Below are 21,072 nucleotides of genomic sequence, written 5' to 3'. Positions count from 1 at the left end.
ATATTGTGCAAAGAACTTTATAAATTTTACTACAATAAATGTAAACATAATTTTATTTAAAAAAACGACAATAAGTTCAATAAAAAATAGCCTCACAGATAAATGGGCTGGAGTCCATGAAAAGATTGTCCCCAGCTATGTATGGGGGAGATTACTTCTATCTCGTTAAAGAACTTTAGTTCAGGCCTGAGCCTTCTTTACATCAACCCCTCCCTTCTATCCTTCGCTTTTCTATAAATATAAAAAATTGTTCAAATGCAGTAAGTGTATTTAATCTTCAATCATGCCTATTTTTTTTCTGATAATATTGTTAAAATAGCCCAGATTATTAAGGTAAATTGAAGTTAATGGAAGCTGTTAAGACAGGAGATGAAACAATTTCAACAGTCTAAAAACCATTCCAATTGGAATTATATAGACATCTATAATAATAAAAGCGTAATATGCTAATTAGACCAGATAGCCAAACGACCTTCCGGACATCCTTCCAGACAAAGCCAGGGTTGCGAGGGAAGGCTGGGTCCCAGGTGCTGGAGGGAAGCCGGTGCCGGCAGCTGGGGGAAGGAAGGCCTACTCTTGCACGAATTTCGTGCATCGGGCCTCTAGTTCCTATATAATAAAGTAATATGCAAACTAGATGGCTGCCCTCATGTGGTCAAAGATGGCCACCACAAGATGGCCGGCAGGGGAGGGTAGTTGTGGACAATCAGGCCAGCAGGGGAGGGCAGTTAGGGGCTACCAGGCCTGCAGGGGAAGGCAGTTGGGGGCAATTGGGCCGGCCGGGGAGCAATTAGGTGTCAATCAGGTTTGCAGGGGAGTGGTTAGGGGGTGATCAGGCTGGCAAGCAGAAGCAGTTGGGGTGATCAGGCTGGCAAGCAGTTGGGAGCCAGCAGTCCTGGATTGTGAGAGGGGTCCCAGATTAGAAAGGGTGCTGGCTGGGCTGAGGGGGCCTCCCCACGAGGGACCCCCTCCCCACTGCACAAATTTCGTGCACTGGGCCTCTAGTTTCTCTCTAAAAAGGCTAGCTGATTTTAAGGACCCTAAGAATTCTATTTCTAAATAATCTATTGTATATATTCTTATTCTAAATGTAGGAAAAACCTATTTTTTATTTTTAACTTAACCACTTTCTTCATAAAATTTGAAGAATAAATTTACATTTCATGGTCAATTTTAAATTTTCCATCACTTTAGGCATCAGAGCTTATAGATTCCATTTGCCTAACAAAAAAGCCATTCTACTATAAAGATTATTTAATGTTAAACATTATATCCATAAACTATGAATTTGAAACTAAAACCTAAGTTTTAGTTTAACATGTTTTAAAATCAGTTAAGTACATATGTTAGGGTAGTTTTTAAAAATTTTAATACAACAGCATTAGTAACTATCTTTATTCTTAAATTGACAAAAGCATTTAACACATAGTTTACAGTATAAACAAATTAAGTGATAATACATTTTGCTTATAAAGTGACTTAAAATATTTCAAGCATTATATAATTCCATTTGTACAAAAAGTAAATTTCCATATAAAGCTTGGTTATTTGGTATAACTGATTATGTACTGTCAAATCCTTAAAGTTGTACAAGGAAAAAAGCTTCATTCACTAACACAGGTATTTCTGTACAAAGCTTTTTACTATTTAGTAAGGGGGAAATAGTTTTAATTTCCAAGTCTAGATCATCCTTTCTTTTTCCTTCTCATTTATATGTGGCCAGAATACCATTACTTTTAAAAAACAAAAATTACACAGGATATCACCTTTTACTTTATTCTTAGGAAGGTATTCGATTTAAAAATAGATTAGATCTGTAAGACTATTAATTTCCATAATTACCAAAATGCTTTCTAGAAGTTTGAAGCATTAATATATTCCACAGGGAGGAAATCACTTCTAATTTCCCTTAGGAGGGTAATATCTACTAGCACTAGTGCTCAGAATCAAAGTTTATATAATATCTAAAAAAACTTAGCCCAAAACTTACTATTTTTACAGATTCTACAATCTGTGAATTACCTTCATTCATAAGAAAAGTATTAAAAATTCTAACTTAAATAATATATAAGTTCAACTAAATTAACAATCACAAAACTATAGACATTGTTCTATTAACATTTTCCAGTCTACTGAGCAATATTTACTTAAAAATATGATTAGGAACTTAAATATATCCTTTTAAATTTACAGTTTAGGCTGAACTGTACACTGATGCTTCTTTTATAATTTTTGAAAGTCCTTCTTACATAACTATATAATTCCAAAATGGAAAAATGAAATTCACTGGAGACTTAAAAAATATATTCCTTCATGGAAATAATTTTTAAATATTTTAAAGTTCTACCTTTATTTGAATTTAGCTTCTTATAAATAAACTTTTCAATTATTGTGCAATACTTCAAAACTAGTTTAAACAAACAAAACCAAGAAGAATTGGTAAAACATTCCTTTCTTTACATACAATGCCTCAAGTGCCACATAGAATAATGTATTGCAGAAAAGAATTATAATGGTTTAGCAGATTACAAAGCAAACCTAAAAGTTTATACTAAACTAGACAATGCCTCCCTTCTGGTGTTGATTTTCTTTTAATTTTATCTTGGCTGTTTATTATCCTTCTAATATAACTACTGCATGACATATATCGGATGTCTAAGAATTACAATTATATTTATACCTCATTAAATGTAACATTTGAGAACATTCAACCAATCTTTTTCATTAGATACGAAATAACCTATATTTTTTTCCCTCACAAAATGCTTACTTTCCTGAGCTATATTAAACACCTTATAACAGGTATATGTATAACTGAAGACCCTAAAATGTCAAGTTTACATTTAAAAAAAAAATGCATAGACAACACAACATTTTCTAAAACCTATTAGTACTCACTTCTTGGATATTATAATATACACTGAATGGCCATATTATTATGATCTCTGAACACATAATAATCTGACCACTCAGTGTATATCCTATATAATAAAAGACTAATATGCAAATTGTCCCCTCAACCAGGAGTTCGACCAGCAGGCAGGCTGGCCAACCGCCCATGTCCCCTCCCCCTGGCCAGGCTGGCCGGACCCTACCCATGCACGAATTCATGCACTGGGCCTCTAATTTCATATATACATATATACACATATATACACATACATACATACATATATGTATATACATGCACACATACATATATGTATACACACACACATACATATATGTATACCGCCCCCCCCGAGTGGCCAGATTATTATGCGTTCAGAGATCATAATAATCTGGCTACTCAGTGTATAGGTTTTGTTCCTTCAGATTGTAATATATTCAATCTTTATAACAGGCTTCAGATTTGAACCAAATTTAAAAAAATCTGCAATCTGACTAAAGAAACAAAGTTTTCCAACCAAAAATGATTCATGGGTCTTCCAATAAACAGTCCTTATATACTCAATACAGATATTAAATTTCTGTTCCACAAAATAGAATTATGTCAGAGCTACAGGAAATAAACTTTTGTTATAATACAATATGCTTAAAATTAAGGTGCTATTCATCATTCCCTACATCACTTAGTCTTTACCACGTGGGCATCATGTCTGGAAACCACACCCTACCAAGGTGCTTGGACACTTCCCAATGAATCTGCTCCAAGCTATACGTTTGGTCAGGAATTAATACTTCTTCCATAATGGATAATTGAGACAGGCGACCGCCACACATCTTCACAAACTCAACAAAGGCACTACATGAGACTTCGCATTCCCCTAGTCCAATAGCTGACAAATTTTTGCATCGTTCTGCAATTCGAATTAACTCTTCATCAAGAGGCCGTAATCCATTAGCACACACTACTAGTTCAACTAGTCTAGGGCATGTCATTCCCACACGGCCAAGCACATCTTTGCTTACTGATCTCCCAAAATAAAGATGGGTGGCAGGTATTTCATACCGAAAGAATGGATCAAATTCCTCTTCATATAAAAAAAAATACATCACTAAGTTCACTTTGGGTGAATGTCTGATGAAAGCATCCCAGCTGTTCTTCTGAATAGTATGGAAGTGTGTCTGTCCAGGATTCTCGCTGACTACATCAATGCGCAAATGTTCTAATCGAACGTGTTTTTCAGAAGATAAAGCCAGCAGCAATTCATCACTTAACAAGTGGTAATTCAGGGCCAGTTCACGTAAGCCATGACATTGATCAGCCACACAAAGGATACCTTGGAAGAAAAAAAGACCTAATTATTTACAAATTTCTGCACAAGGTCATCATCTGTTCAAAAATGTAATCAAGTACATGTCCCACAATAAAATCTTACCATATTTCCCTTACACAAAACTATACAATTTATAATTTAGTTATATGGTTGAACTAGCAGAAGGTAAGTTGCCAATATTTAAATATTACTAATTTTGTCCATAAGAAAATGAGACCAATTTAAATGACACCTAAGAAATAAAGCTCACTTATCAACTCAGAAAAATTAATAAATAATTATGTCATTTAAAAATATACAATGACTAAGCAAGGTTTATCCCAGTAATGTAGTACCATATTTTTTTAAGAAACTGTTTACTAACACTAAACTTATAGGTAAGGCAAGAAAAATTATATGATCATTGCAACAGAAGCCAAAGGGCATTTTTTGAAATTCAAAACCTTAATAAATCTTAAAATTAAAATAAGGTAGAAACCATATAAAGTATGATTTATGTAATAAAACATTTGAAATAAAATATTTTAAAAATAAAGAGATTTTCATCAAATGAGCAGAGTTTAACTGCTAAATAGTATACATAATAAGCATGTCACATTTCTAAGAAAAAAATACCAAGATAAATGAGTCAAAAGGTAATTACCAACTCACATTAGTGGAAATATACATTATGTCTTTGAAAGCTCTAACTTATACACAAAGCAGTTCCTTAAATGGTTCCAATTCGGAGGGCACTATGCTTCAAAACTGCTCCAAACCCCTACCAGCAGATGATTTACCAAAGGCTAATATCTGATCTCCAAAGTGGCTTATTAGTAAGACACACCCTATATACTGGTATACTAGTTGATAAGTGAGCAATTCAAACCATTTCCTTTGGGTGTTCAGAAACAAGAATAGGAACAACAAAACTCACATCATATTATCTACTATCTATTGTACAACAATGATATGTCAGGTACTAGATATGTTATCCTACAAATAAAAAAAGTCTAGAAAGGTAAATATCCTATTTTGAAGTTGAGGCAGCTAACTTCAGAGCACAGCTGGAATTCAAACACAGTAGTTACTGATTAAGGAGTGACAATACTAAGGCCACCAATAAGCCAAAAACTTTATAAGAGTAGAAGGAGAATACAGGCAACAGAATCAGTGAAGAGATAAATGGAATAGCCAGTTTAAGAGAATCATCAGAAGAGGGAATAAAAGACATCTGTGCTTTAATGTTCAGTCACTGCCAAGTTTCTGTCTCCACAAGGTGTGTATATACTATAAAATAAACCCTGACCACCCAAGGTAACCTGAACACATTTCAATCTTTGCAATCTAATAAACCTGATATAAAAAGAAAAAAACACACACATGGGAAATGGTAACTTAAGACGCAAATAAAAGAAACTGGGAGATACTATTTACTAGTAATTACTAAAACAGTATGGCAAACATTAATTCTCAAAGTAGTTCCTAAAATTCCACGCCCTAATCCCTGGAACCTGTGAATGTGATTAAGATGCCACTCCCATGATTATGTTATACAGCATAGTTGGCTTTAAAACAAGATTATCCAGGAATGGCCCCTTTAAAAACCCAGTGAAGAAAGGAAGTGAATGGTATTTCCTGTGGAACACCCAAACATGGAAGAAAACACAAGCATTCTAAGAATTGACAGAAATTCAACACAGATTATCCAAGCAAGAGATTATCTTAAAGGTTGAACCCCAACAGACAGGCAAGGACCATATCATATAGGATCTTGCCAGCTTCAGTAAGGTGTTTGGATCTTATCTAAAGCACAGTAAGAAGTTTCTAAAGAAACTGGAGGGAAAAACCCATCAGATTTATATTTTAGAATGGAAATCAGATTAGAGAAGAGCAAGTCTGCAATCAGGAAATCAGTTAAGAGGGTATAGGCCAAAGACTGTGAGGCCTGGACTAGAGCAGTAAGAGTGGAGATACAGAAAGGTACAGAGTCGTGGTTTGGGCTACTTAACAGAAGTAAAAATAAACATCTGTTTCTTACAGTTCTTGAGTCCAGAAGTCCAAGATCATGGTGCCAGCATGGTCAGGTTTGGGTGAGGGGCCGAACTCTCTCCCCACCCCCCACTTGTAGATGGCCACTTCTCACTATGTTTTTTCACATGGTGGAAAGAGAGATTGATTCTCTTATAAGGGTACTAGTTTTACTGATGAGGTCTCAACTCTCATGACCTAATTATCTACCAACCCACCTCCAAATACCATCACATTGGGGATTAGGGTTTCAATACAAGAATTGGGGTTGAGGGAGAGGGAACAAGATAAACATTCATTCTATGGCATCATAGAGATTCAAGGCATACTTCAGGGATACCAGACCTCAGTGGAAGAAATGTACAAAGTAAAGGTAGGAGGAATCAAGGATGTCTATCAGGTCCCTGACAACTAGACGGATGCCATTCAATGAGATGGTAAAAAGGGAAAAGCAAATTTGGACAGGGGGAAAAAGGAGGTTCATTTGTCTGAAGTACCTGTGAGACATTCTAGAAGCACTGGGCCATCACAGCTCAATACACAGCTCTAGAGTTTCAGAGACACCAAAAGTAGGAGATATTAACTTATAGAATGTAACTGAAGCCATAGGTAATGAGAACAGAGCCGAGTTTACACAGCAAAACAAAAAAGGATCCAATACAGAAGTCAGTGAAACATCCAAGTTTAAGGAATGAAAAGAAAACCCAGCAAAGAAAACAGAGTAGAAACAATCAGAGAGGAAAGAGGAAAATCAGGAGCATGAAAGAGACAAGACACAGGTGTCAAATGGTCCCTAGAGGCCCCGTAATAGACAATTATAAGGACTATATGAAATGGGGAAAAAGTTTAATAAGATGTTCAGTGAAAAAAGCCAAATAGAAAATAGCCTGTAATTTCAACTTAGAGAAACTGTCCAGATGTACAAAACATGGATAGATAATATATAACATGTTAAATTTTAAATTAAAGTTCTTTATAGTTATAATCTTAAATTAAAAAGTATTATAGCCCTGGCCAGGTGCCTCAGTTGGTTAAAATGTTGTCCCGTACACCAAAAGGTTGCAGGTTAGATTTCTCGTCAGGGCACATACCTAGGTTGCAGGTTTGATCCCTGATCCAAGTGTGTATGGAAGGTAACCGGTTGATATTTCTGACATTGATGTCTCTCTCTCTCCCTTCCTCTCTCTAAAATCAATAAAAGCATACATATCCTTGGGAGAGGATTTTTAAAAAGTATTACAAGTGCTCCATCTCCTTCCTGAACAACTAGTCCAAAAGTTATTAGGTCACATTAAGCAAGCTTATACCATACTATCAGAACTGATGTGTATATTTAATAAAAATAAACATGGGATGTATTGGGATAAAGAGAATAATGAGCTCACTCTCATAGAGAAACCAGAGACCCAAAGGCTCTCACACAGTGCTACGAATTATGTTCAGAGTACTCTGGAAATGACAGGGTAGCTAAAGCAGAGAGGAGGAGAAAACAGGAGTAAAACCAAAACACCAGAGCTGAATTCTGAAAGCTGAGCTGGAGTTATCTAGAATCTAGATGAAGTGGGAGAAAACAGGTAGTCCACAGGTACAGTGTTCTGATGATACACAGGATAAAGAACTGTAGTTTACATGGGGCTCAAGTAAAAGCTGCATGTGAGTGAACAGCTAACATAATTAAAGAGATAGGTGGAGATCAGAATACAAAGGGCCTTGTACACGATGAAGCTTTGAATTATGAACCTTACTCTCGAGCAATCTATACAGTAGATAGTAAAATGTGACCAAGGTTACATAAGAAATAACTGCCAAAGCCCATTCTTTTTCATTTAGATTATCATATTTTGTGATAATCTAGAAGTGGCAGAAGTTAGGAAAATATAGTCATCCCTTGGTATCACTTGGTGATTGGTTCCAGGACAATCACACAATACCATACCATTCCTCCCTTCCCCCCTGCAGAAACCAAAATCTACTAGATGCTCTAGTCCCTTATATAAAATGTATAATATTTGCTTATAACCTACACACATCCTCCCATATACTTTAAATCATCTCTACGTTACTTATAATACTTAATACAATCGAAATGCTATATAGTTATTATCCTGCATTGTTTAGGAAATAATGACAAAAAGCATCTGTACATGTTCAGTACAGACGTTGCAACCATCATAGGCCAAACTACACAGTACACATCAGAAACAACATAACCTTTTTACTTTTCCTGAATATTTTCAATCCACAATTGGTTGAATCCATGCATGCATAATCCATGGATATGGAGGGCCCACTGTATTGCAAGAGACCTAGCCAGATCCTCTGTATGGGAGATAGGGGAGAATGAGCAAATATCTCCATCCAAGAGAGACTAATTTTCTTGGGGAAAAGCCGGGCTTTAGTTATAGCAAGAAAGTGGGAAGTGTTCTGTAAAGAGTTCAAGAATTTAAGACTGTTCCTTAAAAATAGGTTTCCCAAATAACAGCCAAAGGATTGGGAGGAAAGTCAACAGTGGGAGGTTGAGTCAGGAGTGAAGCATCAGAGAGTCGTACAAAGTATTGTATACTTACTCTACAATACAAGCCATTTGAAATTTAAATGACATAAAACTGATTAAGGTACAATACTTAAATTCTATATGAGAAACGTAAAGAGATTTTATAATGCTACTAGAGGCCCGTTGCACGAACATTCGTGCAATAGGCACCAGTTTTCCTCTGGCACCCGGGACCCAGGCCTTTGCCCTGGCCACAGCGGAGAAGCCAAGCCTCGAGGCTTCTCTGCTCTGGCTGCAGCGAGGCTTGGCTTCTTGGCTCCACCGCAGCAGAGAAGCCAAGCCTCTTCAGTCTTCATAAGTCTTTGCTCGGGCCGGAGCCTTCAGTCTTCGCTCCAAGCCTGCATATGCAAATTAACCCACTATCTCAGTTGGGTTAATTTGCATACACACTCCTGATTGGCTGGTAGACATCATGGAGGTATGGTCAATTTGCATATTTCTTTTATTAGTGTAGATTATTCCCCCATTTGAAGTGGCCTTTGGCTCCAAATTTCGACCTAGGGAAAGCATTATGTTGCAAAATGTAAGGCAACAACTTCAGCACAACTCCTCTCCTCTACATAGTGAGAAGAAAACCAATTATGAGATTACACAGACTCAAAACCTATCCTGTTAGCTCAAATGCAATAAGAGAAAGTTCTATTTTACCTAAAGGGGCAACTCAGGCAGACTTCATCTTGGCCTTTCATTTTTTTAACACAGATTGGACACAAATTGCCGAATAAGATTAGAAAATAATTCAGAAGTGTCAATGCTACAGAATTTGATTTATGACATTAAGAACACTTATGTAGTTCTAGCTGGTTTGGCTCAGTGGACAGAGCATTGGCCTACGACTGAAGGGTCCCAGGTTCAATTCCGGTCAAGGGCACGAATCATTGATCGGCTGCCTTCTGCACTCCCCTTCGACTGGGTTGCAGGCTCGGTCCCCAGTCGAAGGGGAGTGCAGAAGGCAGCCAATCAATGATTCTCTCTTATCACTTGATGTTTCTATCTCTCCCTCTCCCTTCCTCTCTGAAATCAATAAAAATATATATGCATATATTTTTTTAAAAAACCACTTATGTAAAAGAGAATCATATTAATTCACCTTCAAGATTAGTGATCATAGTTTTTCTTAATTTGATAAACGTATCAATACATTTACTAAAATGTTATCTGGCAAAAACAAAATATACCTTCTGGGGACACGTGAGGACAGCTGTTCATTTTTAGCAGCTTGAGCGAATCACTGTTGTTGGCCACCAGTACTTTGAGGGATGGATCATCTACTGGGGTATCATCTATCTTAAGCGAGGATAAGGATTTGGAGTTTACAAACACAACTGTCAGTGCAGAGATAAAGTGAGACTGAAAAGCAAAAAAAATACAACATTGTTTCAATTCTATAAATGAGAATTGAAGGAGTTGTCATAATACACATATTTGAACCCTAATGATATTATTTCATAACTATTTTAGGGGTAACATCTCCTTCACTCTGTTGAAGCACCTTTTTACCTTTGGGAGAAAAAAAGACTTCAAGCCTCAGGATGAGTGTCTCTATCACAACAATTATTGGTAAGGAAAAAGAGGAATTCTGGAATTCAGGTTGATAATACCTCTTAGACATTTCACATCACTATCTGAAACCCTACTCTCCTGTTTTATAACAATTAAATTGCATTATTTTTTTGTCTGATAGTAATGACCATTAAAACAGTAATAACTATTAGCATAATCATTAAAAATTAAAATAGCAACCAACTCACAACCTATGAAAGACTTATTTGGAATATGAAAACTTATATAAAATTTGATTATAAAATAAAAATCATACCTAAATAAAATTCCAAATTTAAAAATGCCTTTAAATATGTTAAATTATCTATATTTTCAAGCCTATTTTAACATATTTTCCCACAAATATAACAATTAATATTGTTATTATAAACAATTATTATAAACATATCCTAAGTTATCAGTTGGACACAGAATCTGACCTAAAGGAACCACTGTAGGGAAACAGGAATCAAAGCATGGTCAAGGCCTGGCCGGGTGGCTCAGTTGATTGGAGCATCATTCCGTACACCAAAAGGTTGTGGATTAGATTCCCAGTCAGGGCACATACCTACGTTGCAGGTTCAATCCCCAGTCGGGGTGAGGACAGGAGGCAACTAATCAATGTTTCTCTCTCCTTTCCCCCACCCTCTCAAAATCAACAAAAACATAGCCTTGGATGAGGATTTTAAAAAAAGGTTTGAAATAAAAGCATGGTCAAAGTATATGACTTTGAATAAAAACTAAGAAGTCATAAACAGTGGACAAATAATCCAGGAGAGGAAAGAGAGGCCATTACTTGGTCAAACATTTCTCCACAGAGCCAATCTGACCTTCCATTTAACTTCATAAATTTACTTCGGTAGTAAACTGGGAAGAGGGCAGGCTAATAGCCAGAAAGTACAGCTGACCCTTGAACAAGATGGGTTTGAACTGTGCAGGGCCACTTATATGTGGATTTTTTTTTTAATTGAAAAATATCAAATTTTGTGTAAGTGGATCTGCGCAGCCGTTAAACTGGTGTTGTTCATGGATCAATTACATTTGATCCACAGCTGGAAATCCCCACATGCCGAGGGCCAGATCTTTTAATGCTCAGGAGTGGGTCCTCCCAACCCCATGTTGTTCAAGGGTCAACTGGACAATGAAACACTATCTTCTTAGTCACATTCCTTTTTTTGTACTGTAATTAACTGTTTTACTATGGAAATGCTAATATTTCCTCCTAATATTTTCATATCAAACTCAATTATTTATCTCATACAATCACATTTCTTCATTAGTATACTCATAACTGCATCACTGCCTTCATTTTCCCATTTCCCTCAGATTTAGCTTTGGTCAAATATATTTCTTTCATGTTCTTTTTGGTTCTCACAGTATTTCCAAACTATTTCAATCTCTACAGAAGCCCTAATAGGAAAAGAAAAAATAAAAACAGTACAAGCACCTGAGGCCCATCCTAATAAAGAGAGAATATGCAAATTGACCATAACTCCATGACAAAGATGATGGCACCCATAGCCAATGAGGAGGGAATATGCAAATTGAGGGTCACTCTGGGACAAAGATGGCGGCAGCCGGGCCGGGACGCTTGCGTCATTGTCACGGTGATGAACGCAGGCGTCCCGCCCCGCCCCAGCTGCTCCGGGCTGGTGGGTGGGGTGGGACGCCTGCCCACCTGCTGGGAGCGTGCTGCCCAAGGCAACCAAGCCAGGTGCCCTGCTCCAGGCCAGTGGGCAGTGCGTGCAGGCCAGATTGAAGAGGGTGCAGGCCGGACTGAGGGCCCCCCCCATGCACAAATTTCATGCACCGGGCCTCTAGTTCATCAATAATTCCCAAAGACAAAACTACTACACATAAGTAGAGCATCAGTACTAATTATGCATAATGATAACCCTGAGTAATGAAAAAAAAAGATGTTCAACATACTTTTAATATGTTTTATTTTATACATATACCATATGTATATTTATTTTTTAACTATGGTATGTACATAAAAAAATCAATTCAGAACATTTCCCACATGATGCTTGAACAAGGTACGTGCTGTAGCATGTAACTAAGTGCTTCTTAGACTGAGGTCCTTGAACCATTTTAGGATTGATTGCTCTTAGGAAAATTTGAAATAGGAGTAGTAATCCAAAAGTCAAACATTAAGTTTGAGAACAATAGTGAACTTATGTACTTAGAATCTTAAAATGCTGAAATGAACAGATGCTCTTGCCCATTTCCCTTATTTTACATATGATGAGAAAACATTTTATCTCAAATGTAGATATGTAGTGAACCTTTTTAAAATCAATTAAGACTTTGAAATTAACTAGTGATATATTTGTTACTGATACTCCATTGAACCACCTGGGTTATAATATACACTCAAGGTAGTAAAATCTCTCTCTGAATCATACTAGTAAATTAAACTGTTAGGTGTTTTAAAAGGATATCTACATTTTAGTTTGTGATGTACTCCAAAATATCCACTTTTCAAATTACTGTTGGATAACCTACTAAATATTAGCTAACATATTCGAGGGCCTTTATTAGTTGTCTTTCTAAAAATGCACACTTCTTATTTTTCTATTTTAACAGAATAATTATTAGAGACTACTTCCAATTACATGTAGGATCATCTTAAAACATAAATATGAATATATATCAACTTAACTCTTCACCAAAAATTTTTCTTTAAATAAAATCTGTAAATTAATCCAAGCTGTTCTGATACTAACTCTGCTTAAGAATAAATCTTCATGCACTTACCAGATGATTTTATAAGCAAGCTAAACCTGCTTTCAATACCAACACTGTCTACTTTTCTTTGATTTTTAATTTCATCAATCTGCCCTGAAAGTCCAAAAAGGCACATCTATGTCTCTTTTTCTAATACTAGTGGCCTGGTGCACAAATTTCGTGCATATTAAAAGGGAATTAACTAGAGGAAACATTTTAATATTGCTATTTGCCCTTTCTCTATAATAGAAGTGTCAGAGATGAAAGAAAATTAGTAAAATGTATATGAAAATCTTCATCCTGTCAAGAGTCTGGGGCACGCCGCGGGACCCAGAGTCAAGTCCCTGCCCACCCGTGTGCACCTTGAAATCACACGAGACCCAGACCCGGCCAGCCTCACCCTCACTGAGCGAGATCCAGACCTGGCCGGTCTCACTCCTGTCAAGCCTCACCGAGTGGGGGGCGCAGCCTCAGGTCCCCAGTAGCACCCTCAGGTACCCTGGCCCGGTGCTGGGGTGGTGGGCGTGGCCTGAGGTCCCCCGTCAAACCCTGCTGGGCCGGGGGTGCGGCCTCAGGTCCCCTGGCCCAGCGCCATGCAGCCTCAGGTCCCTGCTAATCGCTCGTTACAGGAACCCCGCCTCCGCTGTGGGTGCAGCCATCTTGTGACAGCGTGATGGAGTAAGGGCCAATTTGCATATTACCTCTTTATTATATAGGATTCTTGTTTCTCAGTTTTACTTTGTCTCTTTTAAAACTTTCTATAGAAACCTCTGCAACTTCATTCAACCTTACTCATAAAAAAAGAAAAAGTTTTTAAAAAAATCCTATTAACATTCTAAATAGTAACTGATTTTCTATTATACTACTACTTCTTACATTCCCAATGTCAGAATAAGAAATGGATAGGGTTTCAATGATTTCTCAGTAACAGCTAATAAAACAAAACCAGCAAGATACCTTTGGTAAATCCATAAAACTTGGCCGAGCAGTTGAAATAAGTCCAAGTGTTTTTAAAGAGCAGTTCACAAGTTGTGATAATATATCACAAGCTGCTTCAGCTGATTCTTTGCTGCTGTCCACCTTAGAAAGAAAACACCATTTACCCATTGGTATATTTACATTATTCTGTGCAGTTATTAACTTTACAAGTCAGTCATAATCTCCACATTTAAAAAAATGTTATTGTACATTTCTTTTCCCTCAAATTGTTTGCAATAATTTAATGTGTTTGACAGCTTTGGTAAATGATTTATGCTTATTTAGTGGATGCTTTTGCTCTTTTAAGAAATTATTAATAATTATAATAAAATGGAGTAATTAAGCTCAAGTATAATTATTTGTTATAATTTTTAAGGAACGTGATAATCCTAAATCTTTAAGCAGTTTCCCTAAAAAGCAATATTTCAAAGACATGAGAAGATGTATTGATTTAGGATACAAAGGTCACTAATATGCTTTATTTTTTTAAAAGAAGGATTTAAAGTATTACCTTGAAGCTGACATATTGCAGATGGTTTGAATGTCTTTTAATGATCTGTTTGATCAGCTCTGGATGTGTAGCTTTCAAATAAGATGTAGCTGGCTGATGCAGTTCAAATTCAAAACATCTCCATAAGTCAGGCATGTGAAATACCTGGTTCCAGTTGCGGCAAACTTGTGAAGCATGAGCCCGATCAAGGAGAGGCAAATACTTAAATACTTGGAGAACAATGTCCTGAAGGAGATTACCCCAATCACAAGTCTGAGAATGCTCATTTGTATTCCTCAGTTTCTTGGATTTCTCTGCAATATCTTCTTCTGATGAATTATGGTCACTATTGCTTCCTCCTCGTTTCATCCTATTCAGAAAAACGCATAATTTTTTTCATACTTAAACTTCTGAAGAAAGTAAATTCAAAATTCATTTTTCTGTCACTGAGATGTGTGCAGAAAGAACTAGGCCAGTAATTCCAAGAGAATATCAAAACAAAATATAATGAAAACACAAGTGGAGACCAATTATCATCTTACAACTTTTATACAGGTGCTTAAACATTTGTATTTATAGTGTACTATTTAGAGGGGAAAGTTGATCATGATTTTGAAACAAAACCAAGAATTTATGTTTTAAAAGATACAGTCAACTGCCCTCGCTGATGTGGCTCTGATGGTTGGAGTGTCGTCCTGTACACTGAAAGGTGGAAGGTTCAATTCCGTGTCTGGGTATACACGGGAGGAAACGGATCAATTACTCTCACTCCTTTTCCCTCTAAAACCAATTCTTAAAAAACGTTCTAGTCAACTAACTAAAAGAGAACCTGCAATGACACTTTACTAGTGTGGCTCTGGAATTAAGCTCCCTGGGTTTGAATCCTGTCGCACTGGTTATGTGGCCTAACCAAGTTACTTAACCTCCTCCCTGTGCTTCAGTTTGTAAAATGAAGATAACACATAGGGTTCTTGTGAGGAATTAAAAAGTACTAGGGCTTTTGAAAGAAGACAGATGACTGTTAAACTCAGTTACAGCAAAGCAGTCCTGTATTAAAGACATCCAAGTACATGACACAGTAAAATTAAAAAAATTACCCTATGTTTGTTTTAAAACCAAGTGTGTGCATGAGAGTGCAAGAATACACATATATCTATGAGAAACACACACTGGAAGTAGGTTCACTACATTAATGTATTAACTAACTATAATAGTTAGTGGATTATATTAATTATATTAATAGAATATTGTATTATATTGGGATTTAATAGTGGTGGAATTACAGGCGAACATTTTTGTTTTGTGTTTTTTTTTTGCCAATATGCTTCTCTATATTATACACATTTATTTTAATTTCAATAAATACTATAATTGGATAAAAGATCTTGTTTCGATTTGGCTTTTTGTTGTTTTTGAAAAGTATTGCAGGCTCTAAACTAAATGGGTCCTATTTACTTCAGAGCCTGCAATACTTTTCTTTTGTCTTTAGACAGCAGTTCTGGAATGATAATGGTCTGGATTTGGAGTCATTGTTTTTTAAAAGAATGGCCGGCTCCAACTCTCTTCTTGGCACACTAGCATGTAAGAATTTCCGATTCCTGCGTGGGACGAAGGATGTGCAAATACATGAATCTTAACCAATTATGTTCCAGATTTTCTCTCTATCCAATAGCTAGCAACATTTGTGAAAAAGGACTGGGGATTGCAGGAAAAGGGAATGACAGAGACCCCCTGGTCTTTATGGCATTAAAATCAGCCCAGGAGGTCTTGGTACATGTGCAATAAACTGCTTTTTCCTCATTGCTCCTATTTCCAGCTATGTGAGTTAAGCGAATGATGTACATCCTTTTGAGCAAAGGGAGGGGAAGGGAAAAAACAGAATGACAGAGGTGATGGTAAGAGGGTAGTTGTGCCCTGGCTGGTTTGCTCAGTGGATAGAGCACTGGCCTGCAGACTGCAAGGTCCCCGGTTCGATTCTGGTCAAGCGCACATGCCTGGGTTACGGGCTTGATCCCCAGCAGGGGGCTTGCAGGAGGCAGCCTATCAATGATTCTCTCTCATTGATGTTTCTATCTCTTTCTCCTCTCCCTTCCTCTCTGCAATCAATAAAAACATTAAAAAAAAAAGAGGGTAGTTGTATGGAAGACTAAAACTTATGTGTGTATCTATGAATGCATATTTTAAAATGTGTTTAGAGAAAAGATAGTATAAAATACAATGTAACCTTTAATATAAAAAAATCTCTCCCAGTAATGATGACTTACTAGAGGTTGAAATAACACTGTCATTATGACCCATTTTTCTGCTTTAACTTATCCTGAAGGCTTACTTTAATTTTAGCATATAAAATTTGGGTCAAAGAACGAAGAGTTTGCTACCCAGGGCTTGTAATTTCTCTTCTGGCTATCTTAAAATTCTTCAGAATTTTGAGATACAGAGATTCAAAAAAGAATGAAGCCATCTTTATAATTTCTACTCCCTATCATAGAATGCTGATCGCCTATTTCTGAAGAAAAGTCTTCTAAAACCAGAACTATTCAACTTAAAAATGAAATGATTCATCTTAGAGTATATGGACATACAAACAAAAATAAAATGACAGTCTTATCCAAGCAAATATCTTTGTTAATACTTTGCTGATCCTAACAATAGATACTTTCTTTTGTCTATTACAATTGTTTTAAATAAAGTATATTTCAATACCTTTCCAAGTTGAGGGGAGAAAAGTTGACATATTAAAAACAAGTATGCAACACTAAGGAATAGTATCTCTTCATGTAGATATTAAGACTAAATGACCACCAAAGCATATTTTAAGCATTTACTAGTTTATAACTAACCAAACAAAATCTATAATTTATCATATATAATGACTGTAATATGTCAGAATTACAGCACATTTAGCAACGGAAAAAACTCTAAGGCCAAATGCCAATAAAAATGGTCTCTGCATCGTCCTCATTTATGCATGAAAATAACAGAACACAGTGGGCACCTAATAAAATTTTTAAGTATCAATTTTTTCCAAGATGATTTCATTTATCAATGCAAAAATGTATATTGCTTTCAAAAGCATTTTATTAAATCTACTTATATAGGAAGCTCTGCTATATCAAAAGTTAATTCAACCCAGTCAGTGTGGCTCAGTGGTTGCATGTCAACCCATGAAGCAGGATGTCAGGGTTCCATCCCCGGGTTGTGGGCTGGATCCCCAGTGGGGAGTGTGCAGGAGGCAGCTCATCAATGATGCTCTCTCATCATTGATGTTTCTCTCCCTCTCCCTTCCTCTCTCTGAAATCAATAAAAATATTTATCTATGTATTTTAAAAAGTTAATTCAAAACACCCATCAGTCTGCAAAGAATTTACATCAATGAACTATTTCCTACTTTTAGTCAAAGTTAAACACCTCATATATTTATCTAAAGAGAAGGGCAGTCCTAGCTGGTTTGGCTCAGTGGATAGAGTGTTGGCCTGTGAACTGAAGGGTCCTGGGTTCCATTCTGGTCAAGGGCACATGCCTGGGTTACAGGCTAGATCCACAGAAGGGACGTGCAGGAGGCAGCCGATCAATGATTATTTCTCATCACTGATGTTTCTCTCTCCCTCTCTCTCCCTCTCCCTTTCTCTCTGAAATCAATAAAAATATATTTTAAAAATAAATAAAGAGAAGAGCAGAGAGGAAGTTGGACAATAAATGTCAAAGAGACTTTGTAGAGCACCAAAACCAAGTCTCTTCAGGGCTCTGGGAGTTCAATTTCAAAATAACTTTTTCTGGCCCCAAATAATGCAACTTAGGCCACCAGAGCCATTTGGTGGGGGGACTGATATTCCTACCAAGGGCCCAAAAGCAAACTAGTGCGGAAAGACTGCAGACGAGCTGAGCAGTACGGGGAGTTGCAGAACTACCATTTCCACACACTCTGCGCCCCGCACTGCACTAGGCACTTTCGGTACCCGGCGCTGGTGGAAATTCATCTTAAAAGCCCATTTGTGCTGAGCTCTAAACAGCTTGTTCTGGCATCACATTTGCTTTCCATTTACGTTCTCGTTTGACTAACATTAAAGTTAATATGCACTCTCTGGCTGGAATACAAGCATAAACTCGTGGAAGGAGACTAACTCGCAGAACCAGACGGTGGGGAAAGCGTAGTGATGAAATTCTGCCTCGTGGTCATTTGCAGATAACTGGGAGCGATGGGAATTTTACAGCTATTTCAGGGATGGTATAAATAAATAAATGAGACTAATTTAAAGATCGGGGCCATTCGACTGGGTATCACCAGCTATAAAATAACAGTAATCTCAGCTCTTCGCTCGGAGACGCAGGCCAACCATTTAACAGGCCGCTTCCCATCCCAATCCGCGGCCACGAGCAGGGAAGCGGCCCGGGGCAAGTTGTCCAAGTTTCCCCCTTGGCTCCGCGGCCCCGCCCCGCTCCCCTCCACCGACCGGCCTTTCCGGACATTCCTCAGGCGCCCTGCCCGGCACTGTGTGTTCTGACATCTTAAAGCCCCCATTTCTCACGCTACCAGCGCGGGCAAAGCCCGCACCGGGAAGCGCCTGGCGGAGCGCGAGCGGCACGGTGCCCGCACCCACCCGGGCCAGGAAGAACGCCGGCGACGGCGCGGGAGGCGGCTCGCTGCCCCGCACGCGCACCACGCCCGGTTGACTGTTTTGAAGCCGGCAAGCGGGGAACCGCCCCCAAGCAGGCTCCAAGGTCCGGGCGCCGGCCGCGCCCCCAGCCCCGCCCGGCGCTCCGAGGGGCGGCTCGCGCGCGCCCAGGACCCCCCACCTCCGCGCCGCCCGCCCGCCGAGCCGCCCACCCAGTCGGCAGAGCGCCCGGCCCCGCGATGGCCGCGGGCTGCGGCTCTGCTCTCGCCGTTACCTGCTGTCGCGGGCGGCTTCCCCCTCCTCGCACCACCCCGGGCTCCGGGGACGGCGGCGGCGGCTGGGTCCGCGGCTTTCACGTGCGACCACCCTGGCCCCGCGCTTCCGGCTCCCGCCGACGCGGCCCCCCGCGCTCCGCCCGCATCCGAGGCGCTGGTCCCGCGACGGGCGCCAGTGCGGCTCCACCTCTGCGGCTCCGGCTGCCCAGCGAGGAGCTTTCCGCCTCAGTCCCGCGCCGTCCGCGCCCTCCTCCCGGGAGCCCTCGTCGCTCTGAGAGACGCCCCTCTGCGAGCTACGGCCGCTGCGAACGTCCCGCGCCGCGGCCCAGACACCGTTTCCAAAATGGCGCCGGGCTCGCGGGCGCGCGCTTTCCCCGGCGCGTCCCCGCGCGAGGGCGGGAGTGGGCCGCTCCCTCGCGCCGCCCGTGCGGCCGGCGCCTTCCGCCTCCTGGTTCCGTAGGGTGAGGCGGTGCCGTCCTCCTCCAGCTTTAGGGATTTTTTTCGATTTGAATCCCTAGTGAGAGGGCTGGAGCCTAAGAGAAAATCTGCGGTGGAAACGGGAAAGTTTAGGGAGCGGGGCAGAAGGAAGGAAGGAGGGAGTGTCTGGAGCCCGCGGGAACCCAGCTGCCGGTTCCGGCCCGGGATAAACTGAGGCGCGGACAGCTGGCACGGGGGCCACGCCTCCGCGCGGGGCGGGGCCTCGGGCGTCCACGCCTGCACGGGGGGCGGGGCCTCGGGCGGCCACGCCTGCGCGCGGGGGGCGGGGCCTCGGGCGGCCACGCCTGCGCCACGGAACCCGGCGGTAATACAGGCTCTGAAAGTACGCGTACCTGTCTGTGTACAGAAGGTGTTTTTAAAAACAGCAAGGAAATATATACCAGCAGGTGACAGTGGTAACGCAGGGATTACAGATGAACTTTAGATTTAAAATGTTTGTATTTTCTAAAAATGAGTTACTACTTTTAAAAAACCGCCGCTACTTTATAAGGTGGATAGACTCCTGAACTTTGTAAATAGCTTGGTGCAACCCAATAAGGAAAGGGTAAAGGAGTAGATGGTTATTTAAAAGAAAAACCTCTGCCGAAGGTTTTTTTGTTTGTTTGTTTGTTTTTGTAAATCCAGGCATCTTTGTAACTGCTACTTACTTGTTTTAACTGTTTGGATTCTGGGGTACGGGGATTTCTGAAAAAAGTTACAATGTCCTTAGGTGCAAAATCATAACTTGAATCATGCACCATCCTTCCTGCCTCCCTCAAAAATAGAGTATTTTCCATCTAAAGATGTCTTCTCAATCATTTGAACCATGTGTAAGATACTACAAGGCAGTGATGCCCAGGGGGCCCTCCACTCTTCCACTTCCCCAGAAAAACTGAGTTAGGAAGCCATGTGTAAAATTACATTCTGATTCATTGTGGGACAATGCCAGTGTTGTTGTTTTTTGCGGGGGGAGACCTATCTGATCATCAAGTGAAACTGAACAAAGTCTCTGCAACATAAAAATGTGATTCTACCTGTTTTTGCAACATTTTTTAGGTCCCTCAGTGACTGGATGATGAAGGACAATAGGAAGTTTTAAGACTGGCAATGATAATTATTAGAGGAAGAAAAAAAATCAAATGCAGGCCCATTTATTTAAAGCTAGGTTAATATTATAAATGAT

The 21,072-nt window shown here is 39.3% G+C and overlaps 1 protein-coding gene across 1 annotated transcript; it reads right to left on the bottom strand.

Moving 5' to 3' along the window:
• Nucleotides 1–1,379: 1,379 nt before the first annotated feature.
• FBXL3 (F-box and leucine rich repeat protein 3) lies at nt 1,380–20,067 on the bottom strand. The gene is made up of 5 exons (XM_079779193.1): nt 19,412–20,067; nt 14,546–14,894; nt 14,014–14,136; nt 9,963–10,134; nt 1,380–4,223 (listed from the first exon to the last, which is right to left on the bottom strand). Exons 2-5 carry the CDS (start codon nt 14,891–14,893, stop codon nt 3,580–3,582), a joined length of 1,287 nt encoding a protein of 428 aa, XP_079635319.1. The 5' UTR covers nt 14,894; nt 19,412–20,067; the 3' UTR covers nt 1,380–3,579.
• Nucleotides 20,068–21,072: the final 1,005 nt, after the last annotated feature.

This window comes from Cnephaeus nilssonii (genome assembly GCF_951640355.1).
Source record: "Cnephaeus nilssonii genome assembly, chromosome: 8".
Taxonomy (NCBI): domain Eukaryota; kingdom Metazoa; phylum Chordata; class Mammalia; order Chiroptera; family Vespertilionidae; genus Cnephaeus; species Cnephaeus nilssonii.
This window is presented reverse-complemented; position numbering and strand designations above follow the sequence as displayed.